We start from the raw sequence: 18984 nt of genomic DNA, 5'->3' as shown, positions 1-18984 counted from the left end.
GCCAGGCGATGGAATACTGAGCCATGAAAACGGCAACAGAGCAATATCGCATCCTGAGGGCCGTGTTCGTGGCGAGGTTCCTTCATATTGGGGAGGAAAACTGCATCAGTTTTCCGTCCGCCACTCTATTACTTTCATGTTTTCTCCTCCTCTTGCTTATTCGCTGCCGGTGCCAAGCCGATCACTGGACCAGGGAATAGATTCGTTCGAGGGACACCAGTGGCGCTCGAAGTGATATAAATGACAAGTGATGGGCTGCTGTCACTTCTGCTTCGCGGCTGCCGACGTGCTGTGGGAACGATAAATATTTCATTAAAAAATCCCTTACCCACTCGTTCGAGCCGGCCGCTCTTTATTTTCTTGCAGTTTCTGACATGATGATGATGATGATGTCCTCGGGCTGAATGGCATATATTCTGATGCCCACTTCTTCCTTATCTCCACGAGCTCCATTGAAGTTAACCCTCCTGTATGTGTATCACCCCCGTCCCCCTCTTTCGCCGGCATCGACACTGAGATGTCACCAGCAGCCGAAGCTTCAACAATAGGCAAGTCGGCAAATGCACCGACGAAGGACACTTTCCCTCAGCATCTAACAGAAAGCCAAATCTGCTGCTTCTCTCTCTGTAAGGCCTCGTATACCAAGTAATTTTTGTGATTCTTAGCTCCCCAGTCCGGTGATCGCCCTCTCTTAGATACTCTATAACCCGCTGTTGACTGCGACGGTAGTTGGGTAGCATCACATGTATTGCTTTTGCTTAGCTGCCAGCGGCTAGTTCCGTTTCTCATGTCCTACTAGAATTTATAGTTAGGTTGCTGGAGAATCGTTTCCTTATTTTCGTTTTCTGCTTGTCAGCTGTGATGCCCGATGGCACCCGGAATTGACCGGAAGGACGCCACAAACCTACTGCTCTTTCCTTGACACCTTAAGTGCAGCCCTTCTCGTTCTCTTCTGGTGCTGCACGACGAAATCCAATAACACAAACGTGAGCGCCATCGGCGATCCTGGCTGTGTGGCTTGAGTTCTCTGTGGTAGCTTCACTTTGCTTTGATACTTTGGCTTTCCCTCCCGTATCGCTGCTTTTTTTTACTTTAACGTCTCCTTCTCTCTTCACTCTCCCTCTTCGACGGTGGGACCGCGCCTCTCAATTTATGTTCAGCGACAAATCAGGCCCAGATCGCCGCGGCCCGCCTTTCAGCAATCGACGCTCCATAGGGCCATCATCCACTCCGGAACTATTTTTAGTCCTTCTCTTTAGATATCATTCGCAGCTTTCTGTTCCTTCTGTCCTTTTTAACACCTCGGCCGACTGGCATTGTTCCAATAGAAAGCAAGGGTGGCACTCGAAAGACTGAGCCAGCAATCGCTTCTGTTAGTGCGCTATGAAATTATGAGGTCGTACTGCTCTGGATGTCGGGGAACGCTCTCGTTCGCTGTCGTTAGAAGCTCTGTCCAGACTGCCATCATCGACGTCGCCCTGAGAAGTCATCAGAAGAGTCCACGTTCTGCCTTCTTTCTGCTCTCCCGCGAAACTTCGTACAGTTCTCGCTCCCTTGGCACCTCTACTTTTGTTTTAACGCAATTGTTCGCGTCATTATTTATGACAGGTGAAGAATCATTATTCCTTCCTATTAAAAAGAAAAAATGCAAATAAATGTTGCGGCAGCCTACTCCGGTTAGTTAATATTGGAACTGTTGCCATTAAAATAAAACGGAAGGAATCAATGGCTGGCTAGTGATTTGAATACTGGCCGGTTCTTCCCTTTAGCCTTTTCATTACCTAGGAAAGAGTCGATATTGGAAATGTTGCCATTAAAATAATACGAAAGGAATCAACCGCTGTCGAGTGATTTCAATATTGGCCGGTTTTTCACTTTATTTTTTTCATTACGTAGGAAAGAGTGGAGCAAAATGGGACACAAGTATCAAAGTTGTCGCCTTTACTTTTTATTCTGAGGAGTGGAAAACAAATTCTGCCAGATTATTTCTGCTCTGGCATCACGCTCACGAAATAAAAACATGCCAACTAAAGAGGAATAGAGGAGCTGTAAGCAATTTTAGAAGTTTAGATTTTCACTTGGGCCATTAATGGTGCAAAAGATAATTCACGGGGCAAAGTGAACGACGTTCAAGGATCAAGCTGTAGATTTGGTTGCATCGGTTTTAACCTCCCAAAGCGACTCATACAGTGACAGACGCCATAGTGGAGGGCTCCGCATAATTTCGACCACCTGGGATTACTTAAAGTGCACTGACATCGCAAGTACACCGACCTCTAGAATTTCGCCTTCAGCATTTGGGTCCGCCGCATCCGGGATTTAACCCGCGTCTGTCGAGTCAGCAGCTGAGCCACAAAAACGCAGAACCATCACGGCGGCAAAAAATATATTGCTGATCATTGCTATGAATGCATATTAAGTGGATTTCATGAACATATTCACATTGTCTGCCAGCTTAATCGCTTGACAGACAGTGTAAGCAAGCGAAACTGTCAGCTCTTTTGTTCCACACGCCATAACAACTACGCTGTGCCTGTAGTCCGCATACGCGATATCTATGAATTTCGTGCTTTTGTCCAAACGTTTTTCGGTTTGTGTGTCACAAATTTTTCTATTTTGCTCAGTTGCAGAACTATAGCCATGTAGAAATTTGTGTGGAAATCTTCGGCAACTTTAACTATTTTATCCATATTGCTATCAACCCTTCCGTGTTCGTCTTTTACATCTTCGGTTGGTTTGGTTGGTTTATGGGGTTTAACGTCCCAAAGCGACTAAGGTTATGAGAGACGTCGTAGTGGAGGACTCCGGAAATTTCGACCACCTGGGGTTCTTTAACCTGCACTCACATCGCACAGTACACGGGCCTCTAGAATTTCTCCTCCAAAGAAATTCAACCGCCGCGGCCGGGATCGAACCCGCGTCTTTCGGGTCAGCAGCCGAGCACCATAACCACTGAGCCACCGCGGCGGGGTCCTCATATATCTTCATTAGCGAAAACTAATACGTGTGGAATACAAGGGCTGACATTTATATTGTGTTTTAAACATATTCCTACGAGCCAAGGGAACGGTCACGGGACGGACATAGTTGTGTGTGCTAGGCGCGTGCTTGCTGGCCGAATTCATCGCCGCCGCCTAAGTCTGATGCTTCTTGTTCGCCTATGTGCTTGTGCATTGTGCTGTGTCTTTCTATCTGCTGCGACGGACTTCTGCCCCGTATCATTATATTATATTCATGAGAGCACTAAAAATTAAGAGGAAATAGATTCCAGAATTTTCATGCTTGGTATTCAAAGTATATTTTTAAAATTCTGAAAATACCTTGATTGAACCATGCTTTCAAATACTAGAAAAAAATTGTATGCAGTTTTAGCATCTTGTTATTGTATTCAAAGCGTGCTTTCATACATATGAAATATATTCGACTAAGGTATAATTTAATTCTAACAAACGGGCAGTCCTTGTGAAGATATTTGCAGCACACTTCTAGGTGCTGCACAAGAATCTCGAAGCTCGAAATCGCATTTTGGGAACTAAAATTTTCATGTTGGCAATGTTTTCATTTGTACATTCGTTAATACCCAATTAATTACTCCAAAATGGGCTTTAGTCCTAACATGTGGGCAGTTCGCCTAAACATATTTGCAGCACACTTCAAGCTGCCGTGGAACAATCTAGCGTTCGAAATCACTCTTGAGGAAACATTGAAAACTAAAGCCAACGTGTCAACGTAAAGCCAACGAGCAGCCCTTTTTTTAAGTCGAAGTAAATATATTTGATCTTATTAAATGTACATTTCTAGTGCATTTTTAATGTAATGTAATACTAGTAATAGATATTTTTTGATGTATTAATTTAAAATAAATATACTTCCGAGCAAAAGGTGCATTTTTGACATATTTGTCAGAACGTTAAATATATCCCTCCTAGCATACTTGGAAAGAATTAGTATGGGATATAGGCTTAGATGAAAAAAATGCAAAATTAATATGCAATTAATACAGTATGTTCTAAATGCATTTTCAGGAAAGCCTTTTTTTCGCTAAGGGCTGTTTTTTTTCCTGTGCCTAATTTGCTCTTCACCGTTTTTAGGCTACTTCCGTCCTTTAGAACATGCGCGATTCTACCCATATTCTAATTCCTTGTGTCGATTACCTTGCGCTTTTTGGTGAGCTTCTACAGTTTTGCGACTTTTATTGTGTCTGTTGGGTTAGAAGCTTTCAGAGTTTGGTGTTTCTGGATCAGATCTTTTCTCTAACGAAATAGCTTGCCGGTATTCTGAGCAACAATTCTACCGCTTGCTTCTACTCACTTAATTACCTGTGAGGTCATCTTTGACAGCTAGCACAGTGAGGTAGTCTCCCTCGGTTAAAACCGAATATAGCTGGGCTACATGCACCGCGGAATGGCCACCCCTTTGACGTCGGTGCTCACTACCTATAAGCTAGGAAGGGGCAGAAGAGTAAGTAGTAGTATAACCGCCGTCTGCCATTTTAGGTGGACGTTGTGAAGATGTTCGTACCCACTTTTTTGTAGCGAGAGCTACACTACGTCAGCTTATCGAACCTTCAGCGTAGCACCCTTTGAATTCCGTAGCGGCGCCGTGGCCTTGAGCCGGTTGGTCACGTGGTGCGGAGCAGCTGCTGCTGTCGGCGGCGTGGCGCGCCGGCGAAACCGAGCTTCAACAGCTGTGCGCATGCGCCGTGTCGAGTGTGTGTGTGGGGGGGGGGGGGGGGGGGGCAGTGAAGACGGGGAGAGGTGTCGCAGCTGTATAAATAGGTGGCTGGGCGGAGCTCTCCAGTTAGTCCAGGTGTAACCAGAGCTAAACCGCAGCCAATTTTTTTTTTCAGTGCGGATCTCTAACACAAAACCACGCCACCTTGCACTTCAAGCCGGTGTCACATATTCCGTATTGGTCATCAGTCATCAGTCGACGTAAGCGGTTTTAATCCGATCCAAATATTTAACGAAACCCAAAAAGCTAGGCTGTTGTTCTTGTTGGAGGGAAATATTTATCGGCAAGAGGTGGTGCCACATTGCTGGGTGGTTATTTATGGGCATATTTTTTGTGTTAGATTCTCAAAAACTCCCGCCATTAGCAACTTCCTGACCGCGCTGCTTGTAAACCCCGTGACGGCCATTCGCTGTATCTAGCAGAATCGAGTCTGCCTGAAGAATAGGGATGGTGAGGGAAGAAAAGGAATAAGACACGAATGGCGAGTCGACAGGAACATCAGACTTAAGGAGTATAAGGAACAAATGTAATTGCGCGGGCGTAAGAAAGAGGAATTTGCTGAAGAGGAGGGGTCCGCGAAATTTGTCAGATATCACGTTTAACTCCCTAGCATTCACTTTCGTTGCAACGTGCGACTTTTATTCGCTCCCCGGACATAAAGGATTCCTGGAAGCCCTCTCTGGGCCTTCTTCGTTTTCTTTAATTATTTGGACAATCCCAGGCGTTTGCGCCAAAGGCCCTTTGAAGAATCCTTGACTGCGACACGTGGATGCGTCTGACGACTGTAATGGTTTACAAAAGGAGATTCATAGAGTAGCACGAAGAAAATGAACAGTTTTCGATCTGTGCTCGCCAGACAGCCGGGCTGCTTTGGTGGGCGGAGGTTCATGTAAGCTGTCTTTATGGTTTCGCTGCGCGCGCTGGTTGTTATTATAGCAAACCTCCACCGCCCTCCTTCTCACCTTCTGGCTGGTTTCTCTTTCTCTTCTTTTTGGTTCTTCTTCTTCTCCGCCGAGTTTATATTGTGCGCTCGCCAATGTTTCACGTTTAAAGTGTCGAAGCGAACACGGCTAGCGAGCTGTTGAAGCGGATTTTGGCCGCCTTTAGTTCGGGATTTGGAGGGGCCTATGACTCTAAGTGGTACTCGGAGACTGCGGATAGCAAGGGGGCCAAAAGCAGAGACCTTTATTGTGACCATTTCCGCCGGCTTGGCGCTCAAAGCTGCGGCCATCATCAAAGAGCAGAAGTATCTTGTACAGCTTTGCCAAAATAGATTCTGGTTAGGGACCTCTTCGCAGTTTCATGGTCCATCCATTAAGCGGATTGCGTCAGAATTCAGTACTGAAGATAATAATCAAGATCTTCTTTTTCTAAATGCTGGATCGGTACCCAAAAGGAGCGTCAACGTTCAAGTCCGAGCAATAACATGTAGGTTATTCGTAAGTGGTGCACTGAAGAGAAATAAAGTTCACAGTCTTGCTTGTATTTGAAGAAAATTAACTTTGAACATGAACAGCACTTGGCCAAGAAAATGAACAGCATGCGACCGGACCTGCCCGCTGGCTGCCATTGGTTGCAATATGCAGCCAAAGGTGCATCTGGTCTCCTTTTACCCAGTGGTCTGGTCGCTTTCCACAGAGGCTTGAAAGCTGCGGGTATATTTGGTGACCAATGACGGAGAACCACATGGACGCGAAATGACCATTTTAAAATGACAGCTGATGGAATGTGGCCCCAGATCGGCTTCACTTCGATGAGAGCTTAAGCAGTGTTTAATATCTCCTCCAGACGCGCCGACCGCTCAACAATCAGCCAACCAGGCTAAAAAAATCTTTCCCACGGCTGCTAGGTTTAACTACGTTAAAACCCTAAGAATTTTTCCACCTTCTGTACGAATATGTTTCGACTTAGCAGCTCACGACCCGTTCTGCAATTTATTTAGCAGTGGACAAAATCATATGCTCCACTTGGTCAAAACGTTCTTCCTTACAAAATTGTTTTATTTTATTTTTATTGCTTACCTGATAATATGCGCGTCAATCAGCTGCTATGCCATGGCGGAATTCCTATACAGCGTTGCGACGGGGGGCCGCTTTTAGGCCGATTTCCCATGTAAGCGGTGCCTTCATTTGTCGCGGCGAGTTTACCTGCTTGCGACCCAATGTGAGAGGTGTATGGTTCGGCGTTCAACAATGAAACGTTACTATAATGCTCCATTCAGCTAGACTGACACTGGGGCACCCGGACGCTTTGCCGAGCCCTTGACACAGCTGAAATACTACATGCGCTCCCCTGATAATGCTGCCGATGCACCATTTCATTATTCAGTTCGTCTCTCAATCACGGATAGCCTCTCACCCGGATACAACAATGGCCCATCGGCAATGCACTCAGCTAGACTTGTTTGCCACGTCGTGACAGCAGTACAGTAAGCGGCGTCCATTTTTTCGAGCTTGAGATCCCTATGGTGCTTCGTGACAAAAGTCAAATTTCGATAAAAAATCAGTCAATGGTTGCCGCTGAAGTAGATTTACTCGATGACCCTTCATCTGTTGCCACTGACTGCGTGCATGCTAGTACTGTATTTATCCCTTCTAGTGTGGATACCTACGTATGACCGCAATGTGGCTGAAGGCCACTTTAAGAATTCATGCCTGAAGCAGCTTGCTGTCTACTTCTATCGCGTTAAGCTGGGATTGGACGGCTTAGACGCTCCGAAGTGGCATAAGAACGGTAACTGTGTTAGCCATCGAACTCTACAGCGATCACAACCCAGATTTAACGACGTCGCGTCCAACGACAAGCCCGCAGCTGCACTTAAGGGCTCCGTGCATTCAATTCATCCCTCTTGCTCCGTAGCAGCTGATTCATTATGTCACCCGCCCTATGAGCATAGCGGAAGTTTTCATATAGCTCTCGGGTCTTGCACAATCCGGCTGTCATTACCGCCACGCAGGATAAAATAAGGAGACGGCATCCCTTAATTCCGGGTAACTTTTGTAATTGTAATGAAAAGGAGCCGAAACTGGTTTGCGCCGGCGATCAGCAATACTCGCATTTCGGAAAACAAAACCGCGAGGGCTGCTCGTTCCCTCACCATTTGCCACACCAGATCACGCGTAAGCAGGCACAAGGGAACTGAATATGAAGCGCCGGGGGTTATGCCCTAGTCAAAGCGGAAGTTTATAACAACACGTACCCTGTAGGATCGGCGATGACTAGGCCAAGTATATGCACAGGCCCTCCCAGGGTCTCAGTGCATCTACGGTCCCATTTTCCTCGCTCTCTCCCTCCTTTTTTTTTTATTAAACATACTGTCAATCCCCAGAGGGATTGTAACAGGGGTGGGTACAGAAAAACAATTTTACAGTATTATTAACAAAGAATTATACCAGAGAGAGCGACACAATCGACTGGTTACATTAATACAGGACGTGTCAAAGTATATGTACAAGGAATTCAAGAGGCAACACAGAAAACTTACTGTGTTTCAAAATACATAAATAACAATGGTAAGTACACAATTTGTAAGAATTAGGATCATAAAAATACATGCAAGTAATGCAGCACCAAACAATGAAAGCAAAATGATCAATGTAATAATAACACAGATATCATACAATAGTTTTACTCTGCGTTTGGCCACAATAGCGCTTCTTCTACAAGCTGGGTAAACTTTTCAGGCGAGCTTTGTTGTGCAATTACTGGATCAAGTTTGTTCCACTCGCGCACTGCGAGAGGAAAAAAGGAGTAGTGAAAGGCGTTGTTTTTACACGAGAATTCCTGAATTGTGAGAGCGTGTTTGTGGCGTGTGTTTCTAGAACGGTTGATACTAACAAAGGCTAAGGGATCAATCTTAAAGGAATTGTTAAGCAGTTCAAATAGGAACTTCAAGCGGTGTACCTTGGCTCGGTTAGTCAGCGTCGGAAGGCCTGCGAGATGTAGTAGTTCAGTTGGGGAATCGGTGCGGCGGTACCTGTTGAATATGAAACGAACAGCCTTGCGCTGCACGCTTTCTAACATGGTTACATCGTTTTTCACGTACGGAAACCAAGCTATGTTGGCGTATTCAAGAACTGGACGAATAAGGGTGACATATGCGAGTTGCTTAGTGCAGGGAGCAGAATGACGCAGCATACGTTTGAGAAAAAACAGTTTGTTCGTAGCTTTTTTTGTGACGTTTCGAACGTGCGTTGACCAGTCTGATGTTATTGATACGCCCAAGTACCGATACTCCTGCACTTTAATTAGTGGGACGTTGTTGAGGCGATATTCAAAATTTAACGGTGTCTTTTTCTTGCTAATTGTCATGGAAACTGTTTTGTCTGGATTCATAATCATCTGCCATTTATTGCACCATTCTTTCTTTCTCGGCGTCGTCACCCGGATAGTCTCTGAAGCGCTAATTGACTCGTCGGGTAATAATTGAGGCGGGAGTAAGAAGGAAGAAGATGGGTGCTTAGGCGATTACAAAACAGCGTGTGCACAGTGTAGTGAGCGCATCTGCTTCGCCGGGGGAAATCAACCCCGAGGCAGCGGCGTTCTCCTGTCCCAGGCGCACCCGAATAGTTGCTGTAGTCTCCGACGTCGACATGCACTTCGGCATTCCATTCGATGCGATTCTGATGAGTCCGAAATTAAATGGGCTGTTTTAAAGAGTTCCCCTCTCCCACCAGCAGTGTAGACGGCCACTGTCTGGTACCTGAATTAGCGCGCGGCGCAGTACAGCGCGGTCCATGTTAATCCACTATAAATACGCAAGCGGGGTTTCTTTCTCGACTATTGTGGACAAGAGATCAGGGCAGAGGCCTGACTTCGCTCGGGTGCAGTGCCGTTTAATCCCAGATAGGGCTGCCGTTAATTGAGTTGATCGCCTTACACTCGTCCTCAGTTCGCCGCTCTCAAATTGCACAAGAGTTCGTGCCGCAAACTCTTGGAGGGATGGCGCTGGTGGCATTCATGGCCCCGGGTGGTGTTGCGTGGTTGCGTTGTCGTTGGCGCGTTCTCGCCGCGTTAATGAAGCGGAGTGGAGACCATTTCCTGGTTTACGCCAGCCGCTTGCTTTGCCCCTTGACGTCTTCCCAGGACACATATTGTGAACAGATATCCGGGTCTCTCAAGAAATAAATGACCTTTGCCTCTGCACATCCTAGCAGACGCAGCAACGTCAGTTCATAACCCGAAGTTTCTGACCTTGGAGGGCAAGAGGTGTTATCCTTTTTTCGCGCGATCAGCTATTCCATAGCCTGGGCTTTCATAATGTGCTTTTAATGTATGCCGAAAACTTCTTTCATTACCATCTATCTAATCAGGAGTGACGTATGAGTCACGTGATTGATCTCTAGGCACGGGATCTGCGAACGATAACGTAATGTATTACACCAACTCTCGTCGCACACGCAAAGCTTATTTTAGCAGTGAGCCACCAACAAGAAGTGCGGTGCAAAGTACTGGCACGCACAGTACATCGCACAGCGCACCCACTTCAGGCATAGGCTTTCAATCACGTCGTACTAAGAAGTCGCCGCTTCTTGACCAAAGCAAATTTACCTTTTTAGTCACCACAGTAATTTTCTGTACTTGTCCGAGTAAACATAGTATGGTGTGTGTTGATGCTCTGCAGTTTAGCAGTTCATAGCCGAGCATGCCGAGAACAGCGCTGCGTCTTCATCAATTTCTTGTGTCTGTGGTAAGTTGTGCGCTGTTAGAGTACTCTTCAGCTTCCTCATTATCTCCTGCGCTGGTACAGCCCTCTATATTCTAAGCCTTCGCTGTGCACCACTTAATGGTTGATGTTATTGCACGCTTGGCAATAAAGCACGGAGAAGACAGTGGTTTAGAGCCCTCTTGAGACAAGTAGGATCACAGGCAAATATATGAACGCGCACCGCGTAATTCAAAACTATTTCGCAATAAATACAGGCCCCAGTTAATTTTTGAGGTGCCAGCTCGTACGCAACACTCTCTAATTTATGTTAATATCTTTTGCTTCTTTCCTCCCTCACTAAATTTAAACCCTTTCGCTAGTATTGTCCTTAGGGCTGTCACAGACGTCATCGTCAGCAGCGCTGTAGAAAAAAAAACAGGTGGGCGCTTAAGCGCCGTCTTAAGAGCATATGCCTTAGCGCCTTCTCCTCCTTTTTCCTGTTTTATTTCCTTCCTTTCTACATTTTCTCCGACTGAAAATCCACAGTCACAATCACCTATTACATTACCGATTGCCAGCCACCAGTCATATTTATCGATTAAAAATTACTATCTTGGTTACACTGCACGAAATGCGTATAAATATGCCACTACATATGCGCATACACACCATTCGCTTCAGTACAAAAACCAACATAACTCTTCTTTTCCACTCCGCGCAAATTAAGTATATCAATATTTTGTTTTAATTTTCACTAGCTAAAACACGAGCACAAATTCCAAACACACGTTACCAAGACATGCACATCACAACGCGGTCAAAAGATGTCTCTCTAATACGCTTGAACCAATAACCCCGCATGGCCTATATGTTGAGTACTCGCATGGCACGCAGAGGGCTTGGGGTGGAACCCCAGTTCATGCTATTTTACTCTTCTGTATGCTAAATTGAGGGATTCTGGGATTTTTTCCCAAATGACGCTGGACGATGGCGAACGTCGAGTTTTCGAGAAGAACGAAATTCTTACGCCTTCGCGCAGTCCTGCAGTCCTGCTCAGATTGGTAAATTTTACTGCTCGTATTAGAACCCTTTTTTTGTCTGTCTAATGTTTCCGAGCTAGGCTATTCCCAAAAGAGGAGAAATAAGACTGTCAAAAAAGAGCTCCATCGTAAAAAATTGTGCAACCTAAGGATGAGATACTTTTGAATTTCTCCGATTCCTAGTATTCTGTCACGAGGTCTCTCGAATTCTCCACCGAAATAATAAAACGTTAATCTTTTTCTAAGGCTAACAAATGCGTATCTGTACATGTCCACCTTAACTCTTTTTTTCCCAGGCCTATCTCTAATACAGCCCCTCTCGAAACGCGTTACAAAGACTTCCGCAATTCCGTCAATGTCTGTTTGACATGGAAAACGGCGCATAAGAATCGGAAGCCCCGTGTGCGCTTATAAAAGTGCTCAGAGAGGGAGGCGTTACTTCTTTCAGTAAGCCGGTCCGGTGTCCGGTGAGTGGTACCACCCGGTAGTTTTGAAATAGTTTTAAGCGCTATTGGCACCAACACTTCCGAACTGTCTCAACACAGGGCTACAGACTTCGTCGCCGCCTTGTGGTGGTGAACTCCAATGCCGCTGTTCTTTCCGCAGTTGTTTTACGAAGAAGACAACACGACAACACTTAGTCTGCTTCAGCGAAGAACAGGGCCGCGATTCATCTCTGCGCTCCATTATCGACCGCCTCCGCTCCGACCAATCCGATACTTCCTACCGCATGTTCTTGTCGCATCACTGTACTTTGTAAGGACCGAATTGCCACCCAGATGGCGCTGATCTTTTACTCGTCCGCTCGGTGAATCTTCACTCCACATTACTCACCCGAATTCATATTGCCCCATCTGCATGTCAACTCGGCGTGTCACGCACGCAGGATGGTGCGCGTCAGATTTCTTCTGGGCTGGCCTTCATCGCCCTGTCCATCGTTGCGTGTCCGCTTCCAAGCCGTTTTAACACCGAGAAAGCCCCCGCTTCAGCTTCGGAGACTCCTTCAGGTCAACGATATTACGACTGACCCGCTCTTCTGTACTGTTCTCGGACTTCCTCGGCATTTTCCCACGTCAACTTTCGGCAGAAAAAGGTTTGCTGTCGCCACGGATTAAACCCCCTTTACGCAAAACGCGAGCGGTCCTGACCAAGTGTGCATCCGATGTCGCGGGCTTTCTTCGAAACGACATTAGTTGCTGTGCGCTGCCCCTCGTCAAATGCTTAAGGATCAATGACACTGCTTTGTTTTTAAAGTGGCACAAGATATTCTCCGTTCCTACTCGACACGTCACAAGTTCACAACAGGCGGAACCGCCGAACTCGAGGATGAGCCGCGCACTTCGTGGCTTGAAATCGCGGATTCATACCGATCAACTCGTATCCGAGGATGATGCGGACGGTAAAAGAAGGGTGCTTTTAAGGCGGAAGCCTTTAATGTCTTATCGTTGTAAGCAGCAGTTGTCGACAGAAATGTCACGCTTTTCAATTGGTCGAAACGGTCGTGACGTCACAGTGCGCGAATTTCAAACGGGGCCAATTGTATTCTGGCTAGTAACCATGCAACCGATTGAAGGGATGGTATAGTGATGCTCCGTATAAGTGGGACTGAGCTTAGTTAATTGCTTAACTACCCAGTCAGCCTAATTACCTTTTCTAGTCAGGCCATATAAATAAATAAAACCGAGTAGGAAATTGGTCCAGCTCGGGAATCGAACCCCGGTCTTCGGCGTGCGAGACGAGCATGCTATCCACTCCGCCATGCCAGCTTTTTTTGTCTTTATTGCCTGACTCCGCCATGGCAGCTCGATGGTTTCGAATGAACAAAGGCGCGTCTAGTGAATACGGTGCCTTCGCTCACTCTCATTCTCCCCCCTTTCCTTCCGGTGAGGTTTAGGTGTCCACCGAGATGTGAGAGAGAGACAGATACATTTCCTTTCCTCAAAAACCAATTTACCGAAAGTGCCCCCCTGAATTTTGACGGGTGTCCACCGAGATATGTGAGACAGTTACTGCGTGATTTCCTTTCCTCAAATACAATTTTCATTTTCTTCATTACGGGCCCTCTTTGTCTTCTTTCACTCCTACTTACTCCCTTCCTCTACGGTGCTGTTCAGGTGTCCACCGAGATGACACAGAATTAGTGCGCCATTTCCTTTCCTCAAAAAGCGTTGCATTCAAAGGGCAAGGCATCGCGCCGAACAGGTGGTGGCGTTCCGTGGACTCCCTGGCAGCGCTACAACACGCTGTCGCGTTCCACTCCTAAAGGCGAAGCTTAAGCGTCATTAATTAGCAGTTAATTAGTATTCAGGCATTCATCAGTAATTAACCATTAATTAGTGATTTGTCATCACTTTGTAATTAGTACTCAATTATATGTGACGTCACCAGTGGCACAGAAGCAGTGAAAGTGGTGCGGAAAACGCTTTCGCCTTTACGCACTTTAGACAGTGAAAGTGACACCTGAATTTTTTTGTTTCGGTGTTTTCGCGGCGAATTAGCGCAGATGTAGAGTGAAACACCACGTTGCCTGGTCATTTCGCTGCCTTTCTGATCTTTTCTTCCTTTACCATGTTCTCCTTCTCGATGCAGAAACTCCTCCATCACAACAGGTTAAGAAACTGCTCTTCACATGCACGAAGGAGCCGCCGGTATTCCACCAGTGAGCTCTTCATAAAGATCGTTTTAAGGCGGAAGCCTTTAATGCCTCATCGGTGTCAACAGGACTTGTCGACAGAAATGTCACGCTTTTCAATTGGTTGAAATGGCGGTGACGTCAGAGTGCGCGGATTTCAAACGAGGTCAGTTGTACTACGGCTAGAAACTATGCATCCAATTGAACGGATGGTGTAGTGATGTGGGACTGAATTTATCTAATTAACCAATTTGCCGAATTAATATTTCTAGTCTGACCACAAAAAAACACATCCACCAGTAGTACGGCAGCGAACAGGTGTTGTAGCCTATTCCGTCATGCCCTGCCTCGTGATGCCATATCAGACAGCCCGCGTTGATTGACTGCCTATAAACTTGGCGTAATGCCCTGCAGGTCCTCTGCGTGCCTCCGACAGCAGATACATCACACTAATTGCATTTTCTTTGTCATAGCGCGTGCAGCTCTTAAATTCAAGAGGATAAAAATCCGAGTGATTGCTGTCACCAAAGTTCAAGCAAAAAAATGGCAGTGGCTTTGCTTTGGTTAAGCCTGGTAGGTTGCGAAAGCAAAAGCGCAGCGCCTCCAACAGAAGGAACGCAGTGCGCCGCGTCTACAGGTCACGCGTGGCTACCGGCCGCCGCTGCGCGAGGACTATATATAGACTTAATAGCCCATTTCTCACCCTGGTATGACGTCACTCGGCATATCATGACGTCAGAGGTCATTCTAAATGTCGCGCGTGGCTACCGGCCGCCGCTGCGCGGCGACTGGACTTGGTAGCCCATCCCTCACCCTCGTATGACATCATGAGTCATTCTAAAAGTAAATCGTGGCTACCGGCCGCCGCTGCGCGAAAGGCCATTCATGAGCGTAGTGGCGTAGTGTTGCTTTCGCAAAAATGAATAAAACGGAGTACGGAATTGGTATAGTTGGGGAATCGAACCAGTGTCTCCAGAGTGCGGGACGAGCACGGCTAACCACTCCTCCATGCCAGCTCGATGGTTTGGAATGAACAAAGGCGCGTCTGGTGAATACGGTGTCTTGGTTCACTCCCATCTTCCTCCCTTCCATTACAGAGAGGTTCAAATGTCCACCGAGATATGCGAGACAGATACATTTCCTTTCCTCAAAAAACAATTTACCGACGAGCAAGGCGTAGAGCCTAACGGGCGATGGCGTTCTGTGGACTCCCTGGCAGCGTTTCAAGACGCTGTTGCGTTCCGCTCTTAGAGGCGAATCTTAACACCTTAACCACACATCAGTGACACAAGGAGCAACACCGCGCTTAAGGCTTTCGCCTCACCGCACTTTAGGCGAACAAAGTGCCCCCCTGAATTTTTGAAATGCTAGCTCTTTCCTGGCAATCCACTATTCATGCCGGCAGCAGCGTTTCTCGTAGGAAACATCCCACCACTCAGCTTTCTCGACATGTGACGTGGCAGCCAGCCGAAAAATGAGGCGTGATGAACGACCGATAAGAGATGATTTAATGGGTTTCCAGGGAAGAAAAGAAGTGGCAAAGTGGTGAAGTGTTGGCCGCCGCGGCGGATGAGATGACAGGTGGTGGTGGTGGTGAAAAACTTTAATCAAAGAGAGCTTGATGGTAAAAGAAAAAAAAAATGAGATGACAGGCGGATGTGGCCTGATCTACGGAGGATCCGGGCCGTAGGGTACCAGGAGCTGACGGCCGCGGTCCTTGGACGCACCAAACGGCAGGGGTAGGGGGCGGTGTCCTCATGTGTGGGTGGCGGTGGTGGTGGTGAAAAACTTTAATCAAAGAGAGCTTGAGGATCAAAAAACCCTGCTGCATGGTCGGTACCCTTAGTCCGGGACACCGCACGACGAGGCCCCCCCGTCTCGCGCCCGCTTGACCAGAGCCCTTTGGGACTCCAGTGTGGAGCAGTTGAGGAGGGCAGTCTCTCATGCCTCTCGGGTGGGGGTGGGGGAAGGGGAAAGGTGACGATTCTGAGTACATGCCCACACCATGTGAAAGATATCACAGATCTCTCCACAGTGCGGGCAGCGCCCATCTGTGTTCGGATCGAAGTGTTTTGCATGGCAAGACAGAGAAGGGTTCCTGTCTGCAGGCGCCGCAGAGTTCGCTCCTCCGCCTTTCTCAGCCCCTTGGCAAGTGCCGGGTAGAGACGGTGGCCGTCGCAATAATGAATTATGATTTCGCGGAACCGCAGAAGCGGTTTATGAGCTTCTGAGCCAGGAGAGCTAGGATGAGGAGCCCGTTGCGTGAGCGCTCGGGCGGCCGCATCAGCGGCCTCATTGCCTCGTAGACCCTGGTGGCCAGGAGCCCAGATCACTTTTGTGCGAGTTGGATCGGCGAGAGCGCGTCTTAGAATTTGCGCGGCAAGAGGTGATATTTCGCCTGCAAGACAATGTTCACAGGCCCGGCGAGAGTCTGTGAAGGGTTTTCTCTTCGTCCGCTCATCTCTGCCTCCTTGCGCGGATGATGGGGCCGAACGATGGGTGCATGAAGAATGTTAAAGTAGCCTGCCATCAGAACTGCGCTACGTATCTATAGAATTCATTCATAAAAACGAGATGTATTTTGGGGCATCGCCATCCTCCTAGCACACTGAAACTCAGCGGCGCGCCACTCAGGGAATCGCTAAGAGCCTCTACGTGCATTTTCGAGTTCGCTGATCACTAAATGAGGCGTGCAATCGAGGAAAGCAGCCGAGCTTCCCAGTATGTAGCTGAGTGGAGTACAGACACTTGCTGGGGGACTGTGTATAGACATGGGATTGATAGCAGTGATGCTACACGGTCATCAGAGGCAGTGGCCAGCTTGTGCTGGAGTTTTATAACATGTATTCATCGTTGTAACCGAGGCATTGCGTATCATATTATTCCACTCCAGTGATGAAGAATCGCAGAGTTGGAGAGCCGGCCCGAAGTCAGAAGGAGGGTTTTGGAGATATACAAGCGACTTCTTTGGTGCAGCCCTCCCTGAGATCCCTGTCTCCCGGAGTATCACCTGTTGACGGCCTGCATCTGGAGTTGGAACGGTAAAAGCCATGTTCCTTTCCATTTCGAGGTTTGTCTCCACGACGCAGTAGATATCAATCTGTAAGATATGTGATAAAAAAGAATACTACTCTCCGGTAGGGCTGCCTTTTTCTTCCAAAAGTACCGTTATCTCTCTTTGCAAAAGACTCGAGTGTGCTGCAGTGATCGCTGACACTACTGTTGCTGCCATCGCAGTCTTTAACCATATCGACTAACTGAGGAAACAAGGTTGACAACACGAGACAATAGTGAAAAGTGGACGACTTGTCACCCTCCATTTATGTAGCCTTGTCCCTGCACATGAATTTTTGGTTCAACCGCACTCTTCGACTCTTTAACCCACCTCTGAAGCAGCATGCCCATTCGGTCCGCAGACATTGGCAGCACCTATATGTGCGTACAGAAGTCACCTTTATCAAGCAGAAGTACGTTCAGCAGTCGCATATCCTTGTCGATGCCGGCTATGATTTCCACATTTCCCTGCTGAGCACCGATAAAAAACGAGAGATACATTTGCCCCAAGAAAATTGTTCAGGCCACCACTTCCAACTCAGCAACATGTTTGAAACCAGCACATTGCACGCTTTTCCATTGTGAGTACATATTTCAAAAAAGCCTCAATCGATCTCCCTAACCCTTCAAGCACTGACAACTTCAGCCCTTCCATATGTACTAAGGGTGCATTGGTTGTGTTACTGGCACCTCTTTATCCCAAAGATGAGTTTAGGCAAGGCAGGCATAGTAACACTAACTCACTGCAAAATCCTAGAACTGTTTCCTTGCGTGCTGCTGAAGAGGCCCTTCATATTTCCGTGAAAAATACTCATATTTACTCTTAAACTACAGCCTCCCTTTAACTGATGTTATCCATCCCTAGTAAGGAGCAAGAGGCCGTTCTGCAGCATTCTATGAAACAGCCTCCCCCACAGCCACCTTCAACTATCCGCTCACTGATTTCTGGCGTGCAGTCCTATCGGCCGCTGCCCCTGCAGCGCCTGCTTTTGCATCCGTGCTTTGTAATCTATCCATTCGTTGGAGTGTCGGTCCCAGTGTTTTCATAGTGGCTGCGGGTGTTGTTTACGTAGGTCCCGGTCAGCGTTGTTGAGAGGTTGCAGATGGGAGGAGCCATAAGAGAATGCACAGCCTACGGCCATGCCTTTCCCCAAGCTTCTCTCATTTACCCTTGCTGCACTGCATGTTTAGCAGTTCATCTTGCGATATCCATTAAGTGCACTGAAATTAGCCCTGTGATCCGAGGATGGGATAAGCAGCTTGAAAATTGTCGTTCCCGTTGATAACATCTTCACAGGAGGGTATAACTTCTGGGTAACATCGCTCAATAAAAGGAACATCGCAACTGTCTACAATGAACATCGTAATAATAATTGAACTAGCTTCGCAAAGAGTGTTGCAACCTGCTTCCGGCTGATCATGCCGTAAGTTTATGAAAAATTTCTACAGCTGCTTCACGTCTACCACATATGTCACAGGCGTAGTCGCCATATGTGCTCTCGTAGTATAACGTTGCATTATTTTGACTTCTCACGCGGATCTCAGTGGTTCGGTCAGAAATCCTCACCACTTCGGTTTTCATGCAATAGGTATTGCCGTGAAAGCTCTCCACTGGAGTGACCTGCTCAACTGTTGCCGGTCGAGATAGGAGAGTTCAGCGGTAATGGTGATCCTCTTACGGGGTTCTAGTTTATTAACACATATGCCTAGACGGCCACCTCCGCATATCTCGATCCATAAAAAGTAAAACACAAATTGCGAGGTGCAGTACATATTGAATCCATACACCTCGTAACCTTTGGAAGGCAAAGACGCCGTACGGTTTACACCTAAAGAATTTTTCTAGATCTAGCCAGATCTAGCCATTGGATTGAACG

At 47.1% G+C, this 18984-nt stretch overlaps 1 protein-coding gene across 5 annotated transcripts in view; it reads left to right on the top strand.

Moving 5' to 3' along the window:
* Positions 1-18984, top strand: part of LOC149338789 (uncharacterized) — a 199095-nt gene that overhangs the window by 68289 nt on the left and 111822 nt on the right. For 4 of the 5 annotated variants that reach the window (XR_016283761.1, XM_089550359.1, XM_089550357.1 and 1 more), the window contains exon 2: positions 16947-17094. Coding sequence is in view for 3 of the 5 variants with exons in the window: in XM_089550359.1 (XP_089406485.1) it covers positions 16947-17094 (148 nt within the window). In the remaining 2 variants the exon portion in view is untranslated. Of the gene's footprint in view, positions 1-13926; positions 14220-16946; positions 17095-18984 lie in introns of those variants that run through there. The other variant, XR_016283762.1, reaches the window with a different exon arrangement.

The sequence above is a fragment of the Amblyomma mixtum genome, chromosome 6 (genome assembly GCF_055824585.1).
Source record: "Amblyomma mixtum isolate Tamu chromosome 6, ASM5582458v1, whole genome shotgun sequence".
Classification (NCBI taxonomy): domain Eukaryota; kingdom Metazoa; phylum Arthropoda; class Arachnida; order Ixodida; family Ixodidae; genus Amblyomma; species Amblyomma mixtum.
Note: the sequence above shows the minus strand (reverse complement) of the source record. Positions and strands in the feature narration are given on the sequence as shown.